Source organism: Zootoca vivipara, chromosome 6 (assembly GCF_963506605.1).
Source record: "Zootoca vivipara chromosome 6, rZooViv1.1, whole genome shotgun sequence".
In the NCBI taxonomy this organism is placed as follows: Eukaryota; Metazoa; Chordata; class Lepidosauria; order Squamata; family Lacertidae; genus Zootoca; species Zootoca vivipara.
The window spans coordinates 91791611-91816384 of record NC_083281.1 but is presented as its reverse complement, the minus strand read 5'-3'; the positions used below and the strand labels follow the sequence as shown (position 1 = coordinate 91816384).

Here is a 24774-nt window from a genome sequence, read left to right as displayed (position 1 = left end):
CTGAAAATAATTTGCTTTAATTGGACAGGAACCTCTTACTCAAAGCTGTGGGATAGTCAACACCAGAGGGCTAGGTGTGTTTGCTGTGCAGTGGATGTTAAGGGGCAGAAGCCTTTGTGCACTTAAACATGGGCCTCAGCAAGTTGGAAATATCTCAAAGTTCAGTCATGGTTGCTTCTGGAAACTGGTAGCTGTCCAGTGTCCTTAAAAACCTTGGGAAAGGAGAGCCCTCCATCTCCTGAAACAATTTGTTTCACTTGAAAGAACTGCCTGGAAGCTTTCCTAACATGTAAGAAAAAAGATTTGATTGAATTCATTGGTCCAGATCACACACATTGGTCCAGGACACACACACACACCCCAAAACAAAATTGTTCATTGTGCTTATGACAGTCCTTTAGTTTTTCCAAGCTAAATATTCCCAACTCTATACTTCCTATGGCTGTCTCCCATGTGCCACCCTCTGGATGTGTCAATTTTAGACCTCAATTTCTGGTCTGCAGAACTAGACACAGGGCTCCCACTGTGACCTGGTCAAACTCAAACTGAGTGACACCGATACATGATGTAAAATTGCATTAGGTTCTGCCTTAAACACAATTTTATGCATGCCTACCCAGAAGTCCCTTAGTGAAATCAAGATAAACTCTACGTCTGAGCTCCCAAGCTCATAACCCAAGCTTTGATAACCCTTATCAAAGAAAAATGAAGAGCCTTTGTTTTTTGAATTGGGTTCAGCGGCTGAATTTTAAACAAAAAACCAGTTAAATCCTTTACTTGTTACCAACCCTTCACCTTCGAGCCCTCAAGAGTGGCTGGGGAAACGTAGCCAGAAAGGCGGTGTATAATAATTAATAATAATTACACCATTATAGCGCAATACCGTATCAAAAGCATCCATAAATACGGTCGTTCCTGAAAAAGCGCATACGAGACGAGGCAAATCCCTGGGCGTGGAGCGCCCCCTTGTGGCGGCCCTCGGCTCAACAGTGCCTGCCGTGCGAGGGCGGGGCCAACTTCGACAGCGTCCACTCAGACGGAGGCGTCTTGACCCGGAAGCGGCTCAGGCGCGAGGACGGTAAACTTCCGGTCGGGGTGGCGGGGACAGTCAGCCGAATCGGTGCGACAGAAGTGGATTTCACTTTTTCCTGCCGCCAGGAGCGGAGAGATGGCGCTGGCCTGCAGGTAGGGAGGGAGGGGAGGGGAAGTTCGCCTCGGGTGCCAGCAATCCTTGGGCCGTCCCTGCCCCCAAGGAACTCAAGGTGGCGGGCGGCTTCCTAGTTGAATCCTCACAACAACCCTGTGAGGTAGGTTCGGCCGAGACGTCGCCCAGCAACCTCCATGACCGAGTGAGTGATTTGAACCCTGGTCATAGTCCAAAAGAGGCGGGATGAAAGCAAAATGCCCGTCCAGTGGTGCGGTGCAGAAGCTGTGGGGTTTTTCTTTATTTGGGGTTGGGGGGGGGAGGTTGCCCATTATTGGGGAAGAAGCTGCCCTTCTCCCAGAAGCCATTGTCTGCTCCTATTTGCATTCTGCATCTGGCGCCAGATTCTGGAGGATCCTTGATCTTGCTGCTTAAAAACAGCACCTGCGACAAAAATAAATAAATAAAACAAAATTCATTTGCTTACTACATTTATAAACTCGCCTTTCCCCCCCTCAAGGAGCTCAATGTGACCTACATAGTTCTCCTCCATTTTATCCCCAAAACAACCCTGTGAGGTAGGTTAGGCTGAGAGTGTGTGACTGGCCCTGCGTCAGTGATTTGAACCCTAGTTTATGCAGATCCTAGTTTAACACACTACCCTGGTCCCGTCTAGATGCCATTCAAAGCATCTGGGAGCACCTGATTGCAGGAGTGTGTTTTAAAACAATTTAAGGTGCTGAACATCACGTCATTGGGGAACTTGAGCAGTAGCTCCAAAAGGGCTACTGTTGCTGCTGGTGGTGTGTTTGTTTACTGTTAAGTTGATGCTGTGGTCATCTTTGTGCATAAAATTATCTAGGTGGCTTGCAAAATAAAAATAAATTATGATTTTAAAATGGGAAAAGAGCAGCATAAAGCTCCACAAGGGTGAGAACATTTTGGGGGAATGGAATCCATGTGGGGGTTCTTCTGCTGCCTGGTGTTGCTTAAGTTGCAGGCATCTCTCATTTATTTTGACTCTTCGATTGGAGGCATGTTTTACTCCAGTTTTTCTTGCTTTCTAAAGTTCCATGCCGTCTTCAGCCATTGACAAAACGATGTAGCTTTGGATGATTTCTGTTACTGTTTTTAAAATTAGGTGTAGGCTTATAATTGCAGAAAGCAGTTTAAAAGAACCCCAGTGCATATAGTTTTAGAAGTGGGACATTTTGGAGCAAGATTTTTCCCAACTGGGAAGAGTGCTCTTGTGCTCGAATCCCACAGATATTGGGTTGACCATATGAGAACAGGGTGCTGGACTAGATGGGCCCTTGTTGGTCTGTCTTATGCTCTTAACTTGGCCAGAATAGAAATAACCGTGTTGTTGTGCATTGGAGCAGCAGTGAAAACACAGGCTGCCTTTTAAAACTGCACTGGGGTGGGGCTGAAGGACCAGAATCACTGGCTTTACCAACCACAAATGACTCTTTGAACTTCTCCTTCTTAGTGTGAACAGTAGCAGAGGCTCTGGCAAAGCTTTCCCCTTTGTTGGATCACACCCTCTATTTTGCTGTCTTGAATCACATAGAGGTGAGGTGCTTAAAAGTCAGCATGGTGTTGTGGTTTGGGTCACAGTAGGATCTGCTGGATGCAGATTCTACATTCCTCTGCCGTGGGAGGGACTTCCAGTGTGCTTTTGGGTGCTAAACCGCTGGTGTGGTGCTCTAAAAGGATTTTGAAAGTGGCCACACTTTTCCAGGAACACCTTTCTGACTCCCAAAATGGGACTGAATGGAACAAGCCCTCCAGCTTTCTTAAAGCTTAACTCCAAAAGCAAAGCTCTGTTAACTCCTTAGTGTGACACGGATGACTAGGATAAGTTGATTCAGAGAGATGGGGGGGGGGGAGAGATGTGGTGGATAGAGTATTAGGATGGGGGTTCCCCTCCCAAATCATCTATGGAAATTGTCAGTTGGTTTGGGGGTCAATCACCACCTTCTCTCGTGTGACTGTTGAAAGAATAAATGTACTGTCCTTGGAAGAAAGGCAAAGCCCTTCTATATTTCATTCTTTTTCTTATGTGGATCTGTGTGTGAAATCTGATCTCGAATTAATATTGCAGTGGGTTGGGGGGGTCACCTTCTCAAGAGACAATGACCTTTACTACATTGTTCCTAAAGTGAATGTGGACAGTTGTGTTCCATAAATGTATGAGGAATTAGAATCCAGTGCTTAGTAATACTAGTTTGTTTCATTTACCGGTAGTAATGTCATTTCTGTAGTGCCTTTCAATATATGTTTCTGCAGCTGTTAGCATCCCTGATATTAATTGTGATTTTCAGAAATGGAACCTATAAAAAGAGAATTAGCCACTTCAGTGCCTTCTAGGAAGCTGTCAGCTTAGTAGTTTTTTCCGAGTTTTTTTTTTTATAAGCAGGGAGAAATTCAAGCCTTTCCTTAAGCTAGCTGAGTGGAGGCCGGATACCTGACTCCACTTGAGATGTTGCTGTGTGTGGCAGGGAGTGGCGAGGACAATGCTGCTTCTCACATTGGAGCAGAATTGTTTTTGCGTCTGTAGAGGTATAGGACCATTGTGTAAGTAACTAAAAAATGAAAAAAATAAAACTGTGTGTGACTGCTTTGAACGATTAAAGTGCTTTTGAGGTCCTATTTGTTACCTCAGTGATCATTACGGCTGAAGTGGGATTTTAAACTGAGCTGAGGGCTTCTTGTGCAGTGAGAAAGGGAAATGCTAGTTAATTCTGGCTGCCAGGCTCCATTCAGCTTGGGGCAAAAATACTTGAACAAACACCTTCCCTGTGCCTTCCAGATCTTGATTTATTTTTCTTGCTGATTTTTGATGCATTTTAATTATTGTTGTTATGACTTACGTTTAACTACAGTTGTTAGCTTCCATGGATAGCTATCAAGAGGGAGGGTGAGCTAGAAAAAACAAAACAATATATTCTTGATGAGCGTGTTAGCTAGCCTAGCCCTGGCCAGAATACCTGATGTATTCCCCCTGTTTATTCAAGTGTAATTCTCCTGTTTGCAGGGATTGGGGTGGTGTCAGCTTGTGTTCTGTTAACACAGTGTTTCTCAAACTACAATTTCCATCACCCTGACCACTGATCCTGCTAGCTAGGAATGATGGGAGTTATCGTCTGACAACAGCTAGGGACCCAAGTTTGAGAAACACTGTTTGACACATTAGGAAGAACCTCCGAGAGAGAGAGAGAGAGAGAGAGAGAGAGAGAGAGAGAGAGAGAGAGAGAGAGAGAGAGCACATTGTGGCTGTACTGGCATTGGACCAGATGTTTTCACTCCTTGGATGTTTTTGCTCCTTGGATGCCTTCCCACCCCCCACCCACCCCAGAACAAAAGCTGCTGATTCAACCTCTGTGGATGTAGCTTGCAATGTAACTTGCTAATGGCATAAAAACCACAGGGCTTCGATCCCCAGCAGGAAGAAATTACAGGGCTTTATAAAGTCCAGGGTCAAAGCGGTTTGCAGTGTTAAAATAGCACAGCAGGTGGAAGGCTAGGACTTATTCACCCCTAAACCTCCTTGGCCACTTCCCCAGGCGACTGGTTCACCCTTTCTGTCAGGGCCATTCTGGCTTCTAGGGGCATATCTATGCCAGGAGTAACTCTGCTTTTTAAACAGGATTGTCTGCCCTGCATTCTCCATGCATGCTTTAAAACAACTGTGCATTTCTACACCTTGTGAGTCCCCATCGATGGCTGAAAGTAGTCCAGACCTTCCTCTATATGGTCTGAGGTTTATTTGGTTTCCTTTTGTTTGAAACCTCTGTGTGACTTAAATTGTGGACCAATGCAGATGGGGACTTCTCTGTTTGAGGGCTTAAGCTCAAATCCTGCTTATGGGTTTCCTACAGGTATCTGGTTGGCAACTGTGAGAACAGGAGGGTGGACTAGATGGGCCATTTGGCCTGATCCAGCACGCTGTTCTTACGGATTAACAACTAAACTAATGCTCAAATGTAAACAAGCCCTTAGTAACATAGGCTCCTTATCTTTGTTGTCTCAGTTCCTCTCCTGCATTAAAATCTGCTGTTCCTACTCTCTTCCCGTACCCTCAAAAGCAGGCATCCCCAAACTTCGGCCCTCCAGATGTTTTGACCTACAACTCCCATTATCCCTAGCTAACAGGACCAGTGGTCAGGGATGATGGGAATTGTGGTCCAAAACATCTGGAGGGCCGAAGTTTGGGGATGCCTGCTCAAAAGCTTTTTCTCTCTCTCCCAGTCTGTAGGTGCTGATGCTTCCTACTGGTAAAGATGCCATCCCGAACTAACCTGGCAGCTTCAATCCCCAGCAGCAAAGTGAAATATTCCAAGCTTGCGAGCACAGATGAAGGCTACATTGACCTGCAGGTAAAATTGGGGGGGGGGAGGACAAAATGAATACCTTGCATTTTAGAAGCACCACCTCCTCTTGTGTTGTGATCCTCACTTGCGTTCAGATATTCCTTACAAGGTGGCAATAATCCTCCTGCTATTACATGCAGCCGTTTACTGGGACTGGAGCATTCTGTATAACCCAAAGGGGTTTTGTACTTTGGGAACTTGAGTGTTAACCCAGTCAACATCTTGGGGTTGCTATTGAAATGTTAAAGCCCCTATCAACACAAATAAGCAGTTCCTGTATGCTTAAGCCTGGCCTCCTTGCTTTGCTTTTGTAGAGCTGAGAGCTCAGACACGCCTGCCTCTTCCTCCGTCCCAAAAGGTTGCATTTCCATGGCAGCTTAGAGGATGTAAGCATTAGGAGAAGCCTCTTCTGCTGTACCTTCTCTTCTCAAAACTTCAGCGTAAAAGAGAGGAGGCTCAGGAGAATAGAGGGGTAGATGACCCCATCATTGCAAGCCAAGCGAAGATTTGTGGGTACTGGTGCAAATGTACAACTGTTCATGCTGTTTCTTAAGAGTCACTTGAGATGGGCAAAGGTGGGTTTCTTCCTTCCTTCCTTCCTTCCTTCCTTCCTTCCTTCCTTCCTTCCTTGGGGGTGGGGTGTTGGCTCCAGAGGAGGAAGCTTTTCCTGTAACTTCACTCTGGGCAACTTCCTCAAGCATCCTCGTTTGCCAAGACCAGAGGAGGAGATTCGGGTCTAAATGGGGAGCTGATATCTGCAGGTGATAATTTCAGGAAAGGGTTGAAAAGCAAGCCAGACCCAATTGGAGATATTACCATCAGAGTGGAAGTTGGGTTTTGGGGTGAGAGGGCGGCAAACCCGCCCAGAACCTTTCATTTCTGTTCCAGGGTTGGTTGGGGTTTTCGCTCTTCCTGTGTTTTGTGCGTTTGTGAGGATGCATTAAAAGTGGGCCACTTGGAGGCAGCATTGTCACACTGGCTGGGCGTAGCATTAAGGCAGACCTGGAATTGCCTGCTATATTGGCTGAACGTACAAAGTAGCTTTGTACTGAAGGCAGGCCGCTGGACTGTCCAGCCCAGGCCGGCAGCATTTATCCCAGGTTTCATGCAGAGGCGTTTTCTGTAACATTTGCTCCCTAGGAGGCTTTTCCTTGGAGACCTGGCAATTGTCTGTGTCCTTAGATGATGCTCTTTACCTCTTCTTCTTACTATCACCACCCCATTGGCAATGACACTTGGAGTCAGTAAAGCAGAACCCTCCTGGGTGGGAAGCACCTGTGTTGGGAGCACTCCAGGATAATCAAGTCTGAGTGCACTCCTTCTGCCAGTGGAAGAAGTTGCTCCCTTTCCCATGCAAGGAGTTTTTTTGTTTTTGTTTTTGCTGGGCTGTTCCAGTGCTAAAAAGAGAGTTGATTTGGGCTGCTTAGATGAAGCCTGACAGCCACCCACCCATACCAATGGCTCCGTTTCCTGGTTACATCACTGGCTCTGGAGTACTATTCAACATTTATCTGAAGGAGTTGGGTTACAACTTGTATCTTCAGGAAAGATTCCCTTCCTCTTCAGCCTACCCATTGTTTCAAAGGTAAAGGTAAAGGGGCCCCTGACCAGTCGTGTCCGACTCTGGGGTTGCGACGCTCATTTCGCTCTATAGGCCGAGGGAGCCGGCGTTTGTCTGCAGACAGCTTCCGGGTCATGTGGCCAGCGTGACAAAGCTGCTTCTGGTGAACCAGAGCAGCGCACGGAAACGCCGTTTACCTTCCCGCCGGAGCGGTCCCTATTTATCTACTTGCACTTTGATGTGCTTTCGAACTGCTAGGTGGACAGGAGCTGGGACCGAGCAACGGGAGCTCACCCCATTGCAGGGATTCGAACTGCCGACCTTCTGATCAGCAAGCCGTAGACTCTGTGCTTTAACCCACAGCGCCACCTGGGTTCCCACAGCGCCACCTAATGCACGTAACATTTTTTTGGGGGGGAGCTGTAATTGCCCCTCTCAGTGACCTTGTTAGAACTGACCCCGAGTCTGTCTAGCCCACTGTTCTGAAACTCTCAGTGGAGTTTGATGCTGATGGACTAAGCTTGTCTTCAGATCCTTGAGGATCATCCTGTGTGTGAACATGCAGGTTCCTCTCATCTCCTGCTGATCAGCCTGACTTCTGCACGTTTGTCTACTCCTCCTGCCAAAGCCATCCATGCAGGTGGCTAAGGTGGTTCCATGGAAGTGCCTTCAGAATTGTGATGCTTTCGTAACCGGGCTAAAAGTGGCCAATGATGCTTTTGATGCTGACCTGTCTCTTCTTCCTCCTTTAGTTCAAGAGGAGCCCCCCCAAGATCCCCTACAAGGCCATTGCTCTGGCCACTGTGCTGTTCCTGATTGGCACCCTTCTCATTATCATTGGGGCTCTGCTCCTGGCAGGATACATCAGCAAAGGAGTAAGTGGCTCAGCTCTTCTGCCAGGGGTGACCTGACCTTGGAACGATCAGAAACTAACTGAGATACAAGACATCAAAATTGCATTCTTGCTGAGCTGCCCTGTACATAGGAGTCATTTATTTTGGATGCAGGATTTGGAAGGGGGCACAGTAACTGAGGGGTTGCCATTTTGTCTCAGTTTTGACCAGCAGGGTCTCTGTGTGTGCATTGAAGAAGTTATAGTTACAGCTCTTGCGAATAGTGGCTTCCCCACCCGCCAAGAGGTCTCCCATCCTGGGACCAGATAAAACTAGGCACAGGTATTTATTTTCACAGTATTTGTGCATCGCTTGATTGTAAAAAGCAAAAAAGACCTCAAAGCAGTTTACAGAAAAGACAAAACGATAAAATTATCAATAGGAAAAATTAACAACAATAATTTAAAGTACCTTAGCAGCACATTGCGTGAATTTCTAAACATCTGGCTAGGCTTGCCTAAACAGGAATGTTCTTAGCAGGCACTGAACAGGGTACAGCAAAGGCGGTTGCTTGATGTCAATAGGCAGGGAGTTCCAGAGTGTAGGTACTGCCACACTAAGAGATTGAATTCTTACAAATGCAAGAAAGGCATTATGTGGCACTTGTAGCAATGCCAGTTCCGCTGATCGAAGCAGCCCAGTGGGCACATAAAGGGCGAGGGTGATCTTGTAGGTAAACTGGTCCCAAGTTGTCAAGTTGTTAACTTGCTAAACTTTAGAAGTTGGTGTGTGTCATGTTCCTTCAGGCTGTTCCATGGGCCTGACAACAACAGGGGGGGGGGAATCTGTTGAGTGAGTTTTACTTCCTTTTCTCACACTTTTGAAACCCCAGAGCTGAGGACGGGCACATTCCACATGTGGAGACATTGCATCATCCACATTTCCTCATGGAGGAAGGAATGCAGCGCTCCACTTCAGGCACATGAGGAGAGTCCTCTTTCCTGCAACTGGTCCAGCACTTTGTTCTCACAGTGGCAAACCAGATGCCTCAGTTGGAAGCCAGAAAGCAGTACATAAGTGCCATGGCATTGACCACACACTGAAGCTCTCCCACCCTCCTTTAGAATGTCATTGGCTGATCTTGGGGGTTCTCCCCCTTCCATTTATCTCATGACATTGGGATCAAGAACTGAGCTACTTAGTGGCATGGATTTCCAAACAATAAGTCATTTTTTTTCTTTGGGGATATTGGAGTTGAGTGGCTTTTGTCTTCTCTCCAGAGTCTTTAACTGATCACTACATACAGTACTGGAATACCCTCACCCCAAAATTCAATTTGGTAGTGACCTTGGGGAAAGTTAGTGTTCCTTTCTAATATGTGTGTGTGTGTTGTTGGAAACATCCAGGATTACAGAACTGTAGAGTTGGAAATTACCCCGAGGGTCATCTAGTCCAACCCTTTGTACAGTGTTTTAAGTACTGTACCTGTGAATGGTCCCAGTTTGGACTGGGTGGCCTGCTCCCTCTGGCTTTCACAGTCTTAGTGCTGGTTTTCTTGTGCAATATTTTGTCAGATGATGGCTGCAACTTTCAATGTGTGAATGGGCCATTGCCGGAAGAACTTGCACATCTCCTCACCCCAGTCTGCACATCCAGCTGCAAGTTGTCTGATTTGGGGAGGCCGGGCTATTCCAGGCCCAGGTGTGAAAAAGCCCTTATTCTCTTTTGTTTTCCAGGGAACCGATCGAGCGATCCCTGTTCTGATCATCGGAATCCTGGTGTTCCTTCCTGGCTTCTATCATTTGCGTATTGCGTATTTTGCTTCCAAAGGCTACAGGGGCTATTCCTATGACGACATTCCTGATTTTGATGACTAGAATATGGCAGAACACAGCTTTTTTTTAGGAAGAGAAGTTTTTGCAACTTTTGCAAAAAAAAAACCCACAAAAGGAAAATGGGGGTTTCTGCATAATTTCCCTTTGATTTCACGGAGAATGTTGCTACATCATGCAAAGCAAATCATGTGAGCAGCTGTCAGGGGAAACATGTCTGCTTTGAGATGGGAAGTTATTTCTGGGCGGCAAATGCAGCTGTGCCTCTTAGCCCAGCACCATATGGAGGCACGTGAGCTTAAGGGGGAGGAAGAAACTCAGGTGTTTTTGTTTGGGGTTTTTTAAAGTCTGTTGGTATTTCTTCTCAGTTGACTTTTTATCTAGAGCTGAACATCTGCAAAGCAAGAACTGGAACTAGTGGTTAATGATTGTGTGACCAAGAAATCTGTTCAGGCAGGCATTCTCGCAATTTGGCCTTTTGAGGAGCCAGTCAAAATTTAAGGAAAATAGAGGGTGGCTTTTAACACCACCTAGAACATGACATTTACCAATAAGCCCATAAAACTATGCGATACTTAAAAATAGAGAAAAGACTGAAAACCCAGAAAATAAAATCTCGGGCTGGGGGGGGGGGAGCACATCCTCCATGGCATACACACTCTGTTTCCTCTCAAACAATTAGTTCAAGAGCAAAAAAAGAAACCGCATAAGAAAGCATTAAAAAAAAAACCACATGCACACACTTTTGTAAGCCATGTCCGACAAAGTCTCTCACTTTTGTGGGTGATCCAATGTACACCAAAGTTGACACACCTCTGTCTGGCTGACCCAGATTAGATCAGTTCCAGCCCCTGCTAAAGTCTCTTTCCCAGGTACCATGCCAAAAGGTTTCCTATTACATCTCTTCCCCCCTCCCCCAGCAGAATTCAAAAACTGTTGTCAGGTGGGACACAACTATTCAAAGATGCTGTAGTTGTCTATTCTGTCCACTGTCTAAATCAGCCTTCCTCAACCTGGTGCCCTCTGGACGTTTTGGACTACAATGCCCATCAGCTCCAGCCAGTCCATGCAAGGTAGATGAGAGCTGTAGGACAAAGTACCTGGAGGGTGCCATCTTTAGAGGAGGCTGGCCTAAATGCTATGCAGTATTCCTGAAATAGGATACATAGATAAATCCCAGTCTGCATAAGAGTTCCTTTTGTTTTGTCTAAACCTCTGCTAAAGTCTGGGTTCCACGCTAGGTTTGCACAGCTTTTAGAATGCAAAAGAGGATGTATGCAATGAGGTTTTAATTTGTGCTTGCAGAATATGTAATTAATATAAATAAAGAACATACAATATTCTACCTTGATTTAATGTCATCATCTAAGCAATATGAAGGGTTCTTGATTTTTGTGGATAACATTGCAAGGGGAAATGGAGGAACTGGGGCCACAAAGGAGGGACAGGCTGTTCTGAAGAAATCCTTTACCCTGACCACTTGACCTACTTTCCAGAGCCTTTCTCAGAAACTAGCAAACTTCGCTTCAGGGCTTGACTTTTGAGGGGTTTGAGAAACTGGATTCCTTGCGGACAGCCAACACCTGTGAGTCTAGAACCACAAAACCCTTTTTGGAGATGCTGCCACAGAGAAAAAGTCTACCTCCATAATAGAACCCCTGCTTTGCATGCAGAAAGTGCAGCCCCTGACATTTCAAGGTAGATCTGGGAAAGATTTTGTAGGTGATAACAGCTTCCTTTGTTCACATCAGCATTCCTCGTGTGTTGCACAATGTGCAATCTCAGCCCCGAGGAGCTGACAGTCTAAACATTGGCGTAGGAAACGACAGCAGAAAGTAAGGGAGATGCAAGCAGGGGTGGTGGGGAAGAATATTGTTACACGCCACCCCAATCTCTGAGCCGAGCGACATTCCAGGGGTACTACGCGCACATTCCAAGGTCTATTTCTGTTTGGAAATGAGGCACAGTGGAGACGGTGGTGTCTTTATGATTTATGGTTTATTTACACATACATACAACCTCTTTAAATTAAATTAAAGAACCTCTCAATGAGGGTGAAAGGAGAGAGCGCAAAATATGGTCTGAAGCTTAACATCAAAAAAACTAAGATCATGGCCACTGGTCCCATCACCTCCTGGCAAATAGAAGGGGAAGAAATGGAGGCAGTGAGAGATTTTACTTTCTTGGGTTCCATGATCACTGCAGATGGTGACAGCAGTCACAAAATTAAGAGACGCCTGCTTCTTGGAAGAAAAGTGATGACAAACCTAGACAGCATCTTAAAAAGCAGACATCACCTTGCTGACAAAGGTCCGTATACAGGCAGGTAGCCATGTTGGTCTGCCGTAGTCAAAACAAAATTTTAAAATTCCTTCCAACTAAGTTTGTTATTGGTATGAAGTGTGCGTGCACACGACAGCTCATACCAATAACAAACTTAAAAGGTCCGTATAGTTAAGGCTATGGTTTTCCCAGTAGTGGTGTATGGAAGTGAGAGCTGCTTTTGAATTATGGTGCTTGGAGGAGACTCTTGAGAGTCCCATGGACTGCAAGAAGATCAAACCTCTCCATTCTGAAGGAAATCAGCCCTGAGTGCTCACTGGAAGGACAGATCGTGAAGCTGATGCTCCAATACTTTAGCCACCTCATGAGAAGAGAATACACCCTAGAAAAGACCCTGATGTTGGGAAAGATTGAGGGCACAAGGAGAAGGGGATGAGCGAGGACGAGATGGTTGGACAGTGTTCTCAGAGCTACTAACATGAGTTTGACCAAACTGCGGGAGGCAGTGGAAGACACGAGTGCCTGGCGTGCTCTGGTCCATGGGGTAACGAAGAGTCAGACACGACTAAATGACTAAACAACAACAGCAACATGTTTTGCTGAGAGGGATGCTGTTGGCGCTGTGGGTTAAACCACAGAACCTAGGGCTTGCCGATCAGAAGGTCAGCGGTTCCCGTTGTTCGGTCCCTGCTCCTGCCAACCTAGCAGTTCGAAAGCACATCAAAGTGCAAGTAGATAAATAGGTACTGCTACAGCAGGAAAGTAAACAGCGTTTCCGTGTGCTGCTCTGGTTCGCCACATGACCTGGAAGCTATACGCCGGCTCCCTCGGCCAATAACGCGAGATGAGCGCTGCAACCCCAGAGTCAGTCACGACTGGACCTAATGGTCAGGGGTCCCTATACCTTTATCTTTCGCTGGGATCTCCTTGTCCATCATTCCCAATAAAAATAACTGGCTTTTTCTTAAAAGAGTATTTGAGCATCTCTTTCAATTCTTTATAGATCATTTCCCAATATTTCTTAATTTCTTTACAAACCACCAAATATGTATATATGTACCAATTTCACTGTGACATCTCCAACATACATTGTTGCTTCCCTTGTACATTTTTGCTAATTTTTCCGGCATTAAGTGCCACCTATATTGCACTTTCAGTAGATTTTCCTTTAAATCATAATTGGGTGTAAACTTCATATCTCTCTCCCACAAAGTTTCCCATTTTTCTAACATGATCGTTTTCCCTAGGTCTTGTCCCCATCTTATCATTTTTTATTTTATTTGTTCATCTTTAGTTTCCCATTCCAATAATAGATCATAAAGATTTTTTATATATTCATCCTGATGGAGAAATCTACCATGCTCTATGTGTCTTTGTCCCACCCAACCCACATGGGGCTGAGACCACCCTTTCCCTGCATTGCCAAACTGCTTGCAAAGCTGACACTTTCCCCTTGTTTGCTTATGTCACCCACCCGGAAATCCTAAACTGCTTTGCTCTCTGCTCACCATCTGACACGGTGGGGAATTTCCCCCCCCCCTGTGTCCAGCAGAAAGTCTTCTGCCTTGTTGATTGCTTTCTTGATGGGTTATGTTTCATAATGGAGCATCCCCAGGCAATTTCCTGGTCAGGTCAGGAAAAAAAAGTCCAGCCTGTATTTTTACCCTGCTAAATCCATTGGTTAAAGCCAGGAATTATGGGGTGTGCTTAAATTCTAATCCTGTTACTGAATCCAGAGATATTGGGGGAGTCTTAACCCCCCCCATAACAATATTACCGTAATTAATTTCATTTTTTTAAATAATAATTTTTATTAGAATTTTTCAAAGTACAAAGAAAAGAGAAAACACAAAAGAAAAGACACAACAATAATAACAATACAAGAAATAAATAAACACAAAATCAAGTTACATATTCCTTTTCCCCTTACATTGTCTAAAGGGACCCCCTCGGGCTTCCCTCCCTGTGGTTCTTTAACACATTTATAATTAGCAAATTCTATATCATCTTAATCACCTTGTATATCTTGTTTTCTAGTTATCTTTTCACGTATTACTAATTTCCACAGTTCATTTACAACTTAATTTCTGTTCTGTTACTTTAGCATGTTTTTTAAGATATAGTTTAAACTCTTTCCATTCTTCTTCCGTCGCTTCCTCTCCCTGGTTGCGGATTCTTCAGGTCATCTCAGCCAGTTCCATAAACTCCATCATCTTCATCTGCCAGTCATCGATCGTTGGTAGTGTTTGTAATTTCCAGTTCTCAGCAATCAAAAGTCTCGCTGCTGCCGTAGCATACAGAAAAAAGGACACATTTTTCTTTGGAATCTCTTTCCCTACAATGCCCACTAAAAATGCTTCTGGCTTTTTCACAAATGTGTTTTTCAACACTTTCTTAAGTTCATTGTAAATCTTATTCCAGAAGTCACTTACTAGTGGACACGTCCACCACATGTGGTAAAAGGATCCTACTTCTTTCTTACATCTCCAACATTTGTTGTCATGGTTGTGATATATCTTTGCCAATTTTACTGGTGTAAGATACCATCTATACATCATCTTCATTAAATTTTCTTGTAGTAGGCTACACGCAGTAAACTTAATATTCACATTCCACAATTTCTCCCAATCCTCAATCATAATATTATGACCAACATCCTTTGCCCACAAAATCATAACATTCTTTGTTTGTTCATCTTTCGTATGCCACTCTAGCAACAATTTATACATTCTGGAAAGTGTTTTCATCTTAGGTTCTAACAATTCTGTTTCCAACTTTGACCTCTCTAATTGAAAACCAACTAGTCTATCCATTTTGAAAACTTCATTTATCTGGTGATATTGGATATCATCTAATTTACATTTCAACTCCTCATAGGTCTTTAACTTAAATTGGTCTCCTTCTTGAATCAACAAATCTCTATATTTCGGCCAACTGGTTTCCATGTTTACTCTTTTACGAACCTTGGCCTCCAATGGTGATAACCATTTAGGTGTTTTTCTTTCTAACAGATCTTTGTACCTGGACCAAACACTATACAATGATTTTCTGATTATATGTGTTTTAAAGCCTCTGTGGGCCTTTACTTTATCATACCATAAATATGCATGCATTACCGTAATTAATTTCAGTCTCAGTAGGATACAGAGTGAACTTCTCTCTTTCTCTTCCCCTAAGCATTGCCCAAGCATCTTCAAGAATACCTTCAAAACCATAAACCATAAACCATAAAAGAACGTGATGAAAGGTGGTCTTTCTAGGATCCCACAGCCTCAGGTTTCAACTCTACTGTTTGGGCTCCTTCTGTTTTTTTAAAGTCCATCTCATAATGGTGATTCCACAAAAATGTTGTCAGTTAATAAATTACAGGGAATGTTTAATGGGGGGGGGGATGACCTGGAATTAGGAGTGAATAGTGTGAAGCCAAGTTTGCTGATGACACTAACAAGAAAATTAGATTATGAGGAGCTCCAAAAAGGATCTCTCCAAGCTGAAATTTTACTGTTTCTCTTTTGGTACAGCTGGAAGTGATGCTTCCTAACTCCCAAGTAGCCTCTGTTGGGGCCACCTTTGAATGATATCTGTGGAGGTACACTTGTGGAAAACGTTGTGTCAGAATTCTACACCAGCGTGAAGTTTCTGGAATGATACCATAAGCAATGAGAAAAACCCTAACTCTCTGTTTGACTTAACATTTATCACATATATGCCTAAAGGAATTGTTCAGGAATATGCCTCTCTACAGGAGAGGCAAATGTTACATCAGAGTGTTGTTCATTTGCTTTTATGAGCCCTGCAGGGTAGAAAGCTATGCATGCATAGTTGAAAGAGTTGTCCTCCAGGGCATGCCTGAACAAGCACATCTGAGCACTACCAAACACAGTCTACTCTATGCCATTCCCTTCCCAGGCAGTAAAATGACACATGCAATTCAGTGCAAACAAGTGTAAAGTGATAATGCCCATTGGGGCAAAAAATCCAACTTTGTGGTGACTGCCAAGGACAGTGATATTGTGGTTGTGTTGGGATGGCTGCTCCGTTGACTCGCCAGCCCTCTCCTTTTAATGAGCCTGGTTTCCTTCTGGGGAAAGCGAATTCTGTGTTCGGGACTGTTAGGAGAAATATGAAAAAATAAAACTGCCTATCTTAAAGTAAAGGTAAAGGGACCCCTGACCATTAGGTCCAGTCGTGACCGACTCTGGGGTTGCAGCGCTCATCTCGTGTTATTGGCCGAGGGAGCTGGCGTACAGCTTCCAGGTCATGTGGCCAGCATGACAAAGCCGCTTCTGGCGAACCAGAGCAGCACAAGGAAACACCGTTTATCTTCCCGCCAGAGCGGTACCCATTTATCTACTTGCACTGTGTGCTTTGGAACTGCCAGGTTGGCAGGAGCTGGGACTGAGCAACAGGAGCACACCCCGTCACGGGGATTCGAACCGCCGAGCTTCTGATCGGCAAGCCCTAGGCTCTGTGGTTTAACCCACAGCGCCACCCACATCCCTTATCTTAAAGTGCTCTTATGCAAAACATGTTGGGGAAATTACTGTGATTGCTTCTGGCTGCCACACCTCAAAAACGATATTGTACAAGTTTCAGAAAAGGGCAACCCAATTGATCAATGGGCTGGAGCGACTCCCCTATGGTGAAAAATTACAATGTTCAGGGCTGGTTACTTGAGAGAAAAGGCGAGTAATAGGAGACCTGACAGAAGTGTATAAAATTGTCCATAATGTGTGTAAAAGTTATTCTCCCTCTTGCATAACACTGGAACTCATGGAAATCGAATGAAGCTGAATGCTGGAAGATTCAGGACATACTGGGCTAGACCTTTACGTTAGGAAATAACCAATAAAATTTTTAGTTATTATTATTAAGCCTGTTGCACTTTTGTGTATTGTGATAACTGTATTGCGTACCAAGGTATTGAAATTGTTTTGACATTTTTGGATGATTCAGGACAGACAAAAGCACTTATTCGCCCAGCGCAGTTAAACTTTGGAATATGCTCCCACAAGAGATTGTGACGGCCACCAACTTGGATGATTTAAAAGGGGTTGAAGACAAATTCACGGAGGGCAAGGCTATCATTAGCTTCTAGCCACAATGACTGTGCTTTGCTTCCACTGCTGGAGGTGATGTGCCTCTCTGAATACCAGCTGCTGGAAACCACGGGGGACAGCATTCTTGTGTTCACGTCCTGCTTGTGAGCTTTCCACAGGTGTTTGCTTGGTGCCATCCAGATCCAGCCTCCGAGGAACGTATTGCAGTGGCAGCAACGGCTGGCCAGATGTGTCATCTCCTCAGCAGCCACCCCACCAAGCTGCCTCTAGAGTTGCCTCTTGGCAAATAGGAAAAGTGCTGGTCTCCTCCCACCCCTGGCAGGATTCAGAGCAGCCCCTTTCTCCCCTACCTTTGATTCTCACTTCAACCATTGGATAATGTTGGTTTGATCCCCCACCCCTTGTTCCCAATGTAGATCTTCACTCATCCCTTGTTCCTGAATGGGGTGTGTGTGTGCCATTTTGTGGTTCATCTCAGGTGACAAAATGTCTTGGGGGCCCACCCTGGTGATTGCTGACTTACCTCATCTGGACCTTTACAGACATTTCCTCATTGAATTAAGCACATTCAGTGTTTCTGCTCCCTCTTCTGCTACTCCAGTCTGTGACTTGGACAAGGCGACGTGACGTCGATCGCCACCTTGCTGCATCATGCAGACCTATTTTTCCTCTTGCAAATGCCATGTGCTTTCTCTGCTATCTGATCTCAGGGCCTGTTCCCAGATGCTCCTGCTTTATTGGCCAAAGGGCTGTACAATTCATTGAGCAAAAACTGCTTCTAGGCGTGGAAAGCTGGCGAGGAAAGCAGTTGGCTGATTCATGCGGATGAGTCAGTGTCTGGTCAGCGTCTTGTGTCAGGGTGCATAGCTTTCCCTTCAGCAGCAGAATGGCTTGGAGGGGAAAGTACGCAAGTCTTGAAGGTGAAGCACTGACGATGGGAGGCATGGTGGGGTAGTCATAGGCTGATTCTGTTTAGTGATAATTCATCTTGATTAATACACATTCAGGTTTGCTCCTGTTTGCCATAGCAAGAGAGGCGTGCTGCCTGCACCACAGAGCTACAGGTTCACATCTATTTCAGCAAAAGCATCTGGCTGCAGAGACTTTGCTTGTAGCGGCTGATTAGTCATATGACCCTATATTTGCCGTTGAGCAACTCGGAGACTTGCTGCTATTTTTGTAGACAGCCTGGATTTTTGTTTTGCAGAAATGTGGACACGAAAACCTGGAGGATAGAAAGAGATGATTTGTTGGAACTCCATTCCTGTCTCTTCTTGTTTGATTCAAGCCACAGAGCCAGCTTCCTCCCTCTCCCCTTTCTCAAGATGATTCTGAGAGCATCAAATAAAATAACATCTTCTAGGACTGAGGAAAAACACTTGCTTGACTAACAATACTGGGGAGAGACCGAGATGGATGTAGACCAGGCATCCCCAAACTGCGGCCCTCCAGATGTTTTGGCCTACAACTCCCATGATCCCTAGCTAACAGGACCAGTGGTCAGGGAAGATGGGAATTGTAGTCCAAAACATCTGGAGGGCCGAAGTTTGGGGATGCCTGATGTAGACTCTTGGTCCTTGTGTGCATGTGTGCACATGTTCTAATATTTCTTGGTACTGATTTATTGCATGCACACATGCAAGTTGAAATTTCTTTTCTTTTTTTGTATTTTTATTTAGATTTTCCGTCATACAATTTAATAAAAAAAGAGAAATAATACATAACAGAAAAGAAATATTAAATCATTACACATTAAATCATTATACAATATCTAAAAAAGAAAAAGAAAAAATTTAAACAAAACAAAATAAACCCACCGCCCTGTTTAACTTCCCTCCATGGCTACTCATCTTCCCTAGAATCAATTTAATCCTTTTCATTGCATTCTGATTGTTTTTATTTTCTCTGTATACATACATATAACATTAGCAAGTTGAAATTTCTACATGCTACCAAGGGAAAGCTCAAAACTGCTGGCGCACAAAATGGTAACATCCAGGCTATTAGAAAATTCAGGTAGATTTAACTGCTTGCTTCTCCTGCTCTTTGAGACACCAAAGGCAAAAGGAATGGTGAATTTCCAGAAGTTCCTTTGGGGGGGGGGCAGAAGGTTCAGACCTGCATGAATGTCAGCCTTGTATGCAATAAGGCAGGCATCCCCAAACTTCGGCCCTCCAGATGTTTTGGACTACAATTTCCATCATCCCTGACCACTGGTCCTGTTAGGTGGGATTATAGGAGTTGTAGGCCAAAACATCTGGAGGGCCGCAGTTTGGGGATGCCTGAAATAAGGCATACAAGTGTGCAAGTGTAACTAAATCAGGATCTTATCTTTTTATGAAGACAGTCACAGGTTTGCAAAGAACAACATGTGCATGTAATCATGACAATGCTGGATCAGATCCAAAGGTCAGTCTAGCCCAGCCTTCCCCAACTGAGAATTGTAGAGTTGGGAGGGAACCAGGGGTCATCTACTCCAACCCCCTGCAATGCAGGAATCTCAGCTGAAGCATCCATGACAGATGGCCATCCAACCTCTGCTGAAAAAGCCTCCAAGGAAGGAGAATCCACAACCTCCCGAGGGAGTCCGTTCAGTCATACCTCGGGTTACGTATGCTTCGGTTTGCATACTTTAGGGTTGCGTACTCCGCGAACCCAAAAGTATTTTTTGCCTCTTTTCGCTGTGCGGTCGGTCTGCGCATGCGCAGAAACGTTCTGCACAGGTCGTGCATGCGCAAAAGCACTGTATTGCACTTTTGCGCATGCGCAAAATGGACGCTCGGGTTGCGTACTTTTCGGTTTGAGAACGGCACCCCAGAACAGTTTGAGTACGTAACCCGAGGTACCACTGTACTGTTGAACAGCTCTTACTGTTAGAAAGTTCTTTCTAATGTTTAGTTGGAATCTCCTTTCTTGTAAGCCAGCACAACCATTGGGCTGGTGGGAGTTGCAGTTCAAAACATCTGGAGAGCACCAGGTTGGGGAAGGCTGCTCTAGCCCAACACTTTCTTCCCATCAGCAGACAGCCAAAAGCAGAATATGAAGGAAGGAGATGCCCCTTGACTTTTCCTTGACCATCTGGTGGTCTGTGGCTACGACTTAGAACTGAAAGGGCCAGGTCTGTTCTGCACTTGCAGGATGGCTGAGAGTTTGCCTGATGGGGCATCCTTTAAACAGCCCCATTGTGGTTGTGGATCTCAAGGCAGCCTGGCTCTCCCACAGCCGTAAAGAGGTAGTGGGCCCATTGGGCATTGCCTGAGCAGTCAGGCAACTTGGCCTTGCTTTGCTGCAGCAATGCTTCCCATTTTCTTTCCTATGGTACCAACAGTTCTGCTGTGAACAAGGACAAAGAGATTCTAGATCAGGCATCCCCAAACTGCGGCTCTCCAGATGTTTTGGCCTACAACTCCCATGATCCCTAGCTAACAGGACCAGTGGTCGGGGAAGATGGGAATTGTAGTCCAAAACATCTGGAGGGCCGAAGTTTGGAGAGGCCTGTTCTAGACCCTCCAAACCTGCTGCCTTGCCTCTGGGGTGCCAAACCCGGGGGAAGGGGTGTATGCAAAAACCCTTGCAAGACGGTGCGAAGGCTGGGAACTGAGTACAATCCGACAACTGTTCTTGAATGAAACCCCGTGCTGAGGCCTGATCCAAGACCTGTAGGGAAGACAGGATGAGGGAAAAGGGGAGCACTCGGGTTTGTTAATGTTCTTTCATGGTGATCCAAAGATCTTCAAGTTAGAGTTGGGAGGGACCCTGAGGGTCATCTAAACCAGTGGTGTCCAAACTTTTCTCAAAGAGGGCTAGATTTGATGAAGTGAAGGGCCGTGAGGGCCAACCTTTTTTTTAGGATTGAAGTTGTTGAGGTTTTTTAGGATTTTACCCTAGGAAATAAACTGCCACAGGGGCCAGATTAAACCAACCGCCGGGCCGGATTGGCCTCCCGGAACGGATTTTGGACATGTCTGATCTAAACCAACCCCCTACAATGCCAGTAACACAACTGAAGAATCCCTGACAGATGACAATTCAACTTAAGTTTAAAAACCTCCCATGAAGGAGGTCTTGGTAGACCACAAACTTGACATGAGTCAGCACTGTGATGCAGCAGCTAAAAAAGCCAATGCAATTCTGGGGTCTATCAATAGGAGTATAGCATCTAGATCTAGGGAAGTAATAGTACCACTGTATTCTGCTCTGGTCAGACCTCACCTGGAGTACTGTGTCCAGTTCTGGGCACCACAGTTCAAGAAGGATACTGACAAACTGGAACGTGTCCAGAGGAGGGCAACCAAAATGGTCAAAGGCCTGGAAACGATGCCTTATGAGGAACGGCTTAGGGAGCTGGGTATGTTTAGCCTGGAGAAGAGAAGGTTAAGGGGTGATATGATAGCCATGTTCAAATATATGAAAGGATGTCATATGGAGGAGGGAGAAATATTGTTTTATGCTGCTCCAGAGAAGCGGACACAGAGCAATGGATTCAAACTTCAAGAAAGAAGATTCCATGTAAACATTAGGAAGAACTTCCTGACAGTAAGAGCTGTTCGGCAGTGGAATTTGCTACCAAGGAGTGTGGTGGAGTCTCCTTCTTTGCAGGTCTTTAAGCAGAGGCTTGACAGGCATATGTCAAGAATGCTTTGATGGTGTTTCCTGCTTGGCAGGGGGTTGGACTGGATGGCCCTTGTGGTCTCTTCCAACTCTATGATTCTAAGGAGAGTCCACTACCTTCCCAGTAAGTCTACTCCACTGTCAAACAGCTCTTACCATTGTAATGTTCTTCCTAATATTTAGCTGGACTCTCATCTCTTGTCATTTGACTCTAGTGGAGCAGCAGAAAGCAAACTTGCTCCATCTTTTTTGTGACAGCCCTTCAGATATTTGAAGATGGCTCTCATATCCCCTCCCAGTCTCCTATTCCTCAGGCTAAATATCCCCAACTCTCTCAACTGATCTTCATCCCTTGGTTTCCAGACCCCTTAGCATCTCAGTCACCCTCCTCTGCACAGTGTACACCTTCCAGCTGGTCAATATCCCTCTTCAATTGTGGTGCCTAGAATTGGACACAGTATTCCAGGTGTGGTCTGACCAAGGCAGAATAGAGCTGTACTATTCCTTCCCTTGATCTGGACACTAGACTTCTGTTCATGGGATTGCATTGAAAATGTGATGGTAAACAGCATTAAAAATTTGGTGGTAATCAGCAGAGGCTGGGAAAGTAGCATAAGCTTAGGAATCAGGAGAAAGTATGACTTTGTGGAATTTGAAAAGCCTCTTCTGCTTGCTAGAATGTTTTTGTTGCTGGCTCCTACAGCTTCCTCCCTGCCCCAACGCTACACACCCAATAGGTTGCGATGGTCCTGCTCCTTCACATCGGCTTCCTGGGCTTGGCAGGACTTATCACATCACATTTTGTGGCTTTTAACCAAACATGACTGACAAATGGAGGCTCAAGAGGCAGCTTTGTCCCTTCAAGCTTTGATTTTAGCCAGTGCTCAGAATAGCTTTATTCGTGGCTTACGACCTAAAGAAACATGACACAGGGAGGGAAAAGAGACAGGGAGGGAAGACAAAGATGAAAATCAAAACTCATTCACTGATTTCGGAACTGTTGTTCCTAAAATGGCTAGGGGGCACAGTTCAGGGACGTGAGATGTCTGATGGAGGTGAGCCTCTAGCAATGAACCCTGCAGCTTCCTCTGTCTCTTCCACTGAAGCCGCCTGATGGAATGGCTGTCTCCAGGTGACAGGTGAGGGGAGAGCAGGTTTGAAGGAGGCAGAGCATAGCCATCAGTATAAGGTTACCAGATTTTTTTCAAAGAATCCGGGAACACTTTTTTTATAAAGAGAAAAAAAAGTTATTAAAAAGAGGTTTTGGGGGTTGTTGTTTTTTAAAAAAGAAGTAATAACTTCTCTTCTGTAGTCTCCTCTGTCACGTGGCCTTTCTCTGGGCCCTGGCCTGCTTTTTTGGAGCGCTAGCCGCCATGGAGTAGGCTCGGTTCAGGCCTGGGCTCAGCCACATGTCCTTGCCCTCCCGGTGCTCTGCTACCTCTCCTCCTTAGCGGCAGCGGCGCAGCAAGGTCAGGGCTCCCCTCTTTTTTTCTCCTTCCTCTTTCTTCCTTCTCCTTCTCCTCTCCTCCTTCTCCCTGCATCAGCTCCGGGGTTTTCCTGGCCTTGGAGTGCCACTGGGGAGTCGGCCCGGTGGCCAGGTGCTCTCGCTCCTAGCTCGATTTGGATCGTGGGGAGATTTCCCCCAGTTGACATGCCAGGTGTCCCCGGTTCCCCCTCGGCAGTGGCAGCGGCAGTCTCAGCAGCCCGGAGCCAGCCTGGTAGCACGGTTGGCTCTGGCTGGCTTCAGAAGCTGCTCGCTGCCGTGGCGGCCGCCATTTTGCCTTGCTGGAAGTCCCCATATGATGTGTCTTGTGCTGTTGAACCAACCACGTAACATTCATTCCCTACTAATAAATCTACAACACTTAAAATATAAATCCGGGAACATTAAATGAAATCTGGGGACATTCCAGAGACAGATTTTATCTGGGGACAGATTTGTAAATCCGGGGACTGTCCCCGGGAAACAGGGGTGTCTGGTAACCATACATCAGTAGCCTTAATCTCCTCCATGACACCGACCTGGGAGAAACTCTATTTGAACTAAGTGGGATTAACTTCTCTGCCAACCGGCACAGGACTGTTCTGTTAAGGCATTAGTAATGCCCAAAAAGCACCCAGCGGGAAGACTGGATTTATATAATGAAATGGACTTAAGTGACAAGGCAGCATTTCTTCCAACGTATTACAAATGAAATTAGGGCAATCCTCATAATAACCTATATTTGATATCGAGGGTTCCTGTCTGAAAACCTCCCCCCTACAGGGGTATTACACATTACAGAAGGCTCTACTCTGCCTTCTGTAGCTGTTTACTCTGCAATAGCTTCATCCCTGGTTTTTTTTTTAAAATAATGTTCTTTTCCATTAAAAATATACTTGATAATGTTTTGCAGACGATTATGTTTCTCAGTAAATATATGAGCAGCTGTATTGTCAGGCTGTGAGTGACTTGGGTCTCTGCATGTGGACAGGGAAGACATGTCATTATCCCTTTTTCCGTCAGAGATCTGAGACTCCCCAGGCGGAAGCTAAATGCTGGAAGATGGCAAGAAGTCTTGCAGTTTCCATTCACAACTGGTATGTATCCACAAATGGCAAGCATCAGAGTAAAACAGACAGTGAATGACCAGAGATCAGGAAATTGGGACTGCCCCCAGTCAATAGCTGTGGCCTATGGAACATGCCCTTTCACCATGGGACCCCTCACAGCTCCAGCGAAGATGTCAGAAACCAGGACAGCGCTGAGTCCCAGGCGCGTAGCAAGGGAGGGGCGTAGGGGGCGGGTTGCCCCTAGTTCCAGTCTGGTGGGGGCAGCGTGGGAACAGCGTGTGGGGGGCAGCGCCCCTGACCCCTGACCTAGCGTCCTCTGCCCAAGCACAGTGCACTACGGAGTGGGTGGCTGGACGGCAAACCGCTGCCCAGCAACCCGCTCCGTAGCGCGCTCTGAAGCAAAGTGCCAGCCGAGCGCGCTGGCCAAGCACTGCCACCCGAGCGCGCGGCCTGAGCAGAGCAGCAGCGCCAACCCGGACGCTGTGCATGTGCAGACATGTGTCCTGGCTCGACCTGGTGCACGT

At 45.7% G+C, this 24774-nt stretch overlaps 1 protein-coding gene across 2 annotated transcripts; it reads left to right on the top strand.

Moving 5' to 3' along the window:
* Nucleotides 1-1062: 1062 nt before the first annotated feature.
* On the top strand, nucleotides 1063-11094 carry TMEM230 (transmembrane protein 230). 2 transcript variants are annotated; one of them, XM_035120629.2, is made up of 4 exons: nucleotides 1063-1185; nucleotides 5396-5523; nucleotides 7831-7953; nucleotides 9648-11094. In XM_035120629.2, the coding sequence occupies exons 2-4, from the start codon at nucleotides 5428-5430 to the stop codon at nucleotides 9786-9788; spliced, it is 360 nt and encodes a 119-aa protein (XP_034976520.1). In that variant the 5' UTR covers nucleotides 1063-1185; nucleotides 5396-5427; the 3' UTR covers nucleotides 9789-11094. The 2 variants fall into 2 exon arrangements, with proteins under 2 accessions (XP_034976520.1, XP_034976521.1); XM_035120630.2 differs by lacking the exon at nucleotides 1063-1185 and adding an exon at nucleotides 1206-1349.
* Nucleotides 11095-24774: the final 13680 nt, after the last annotated feature.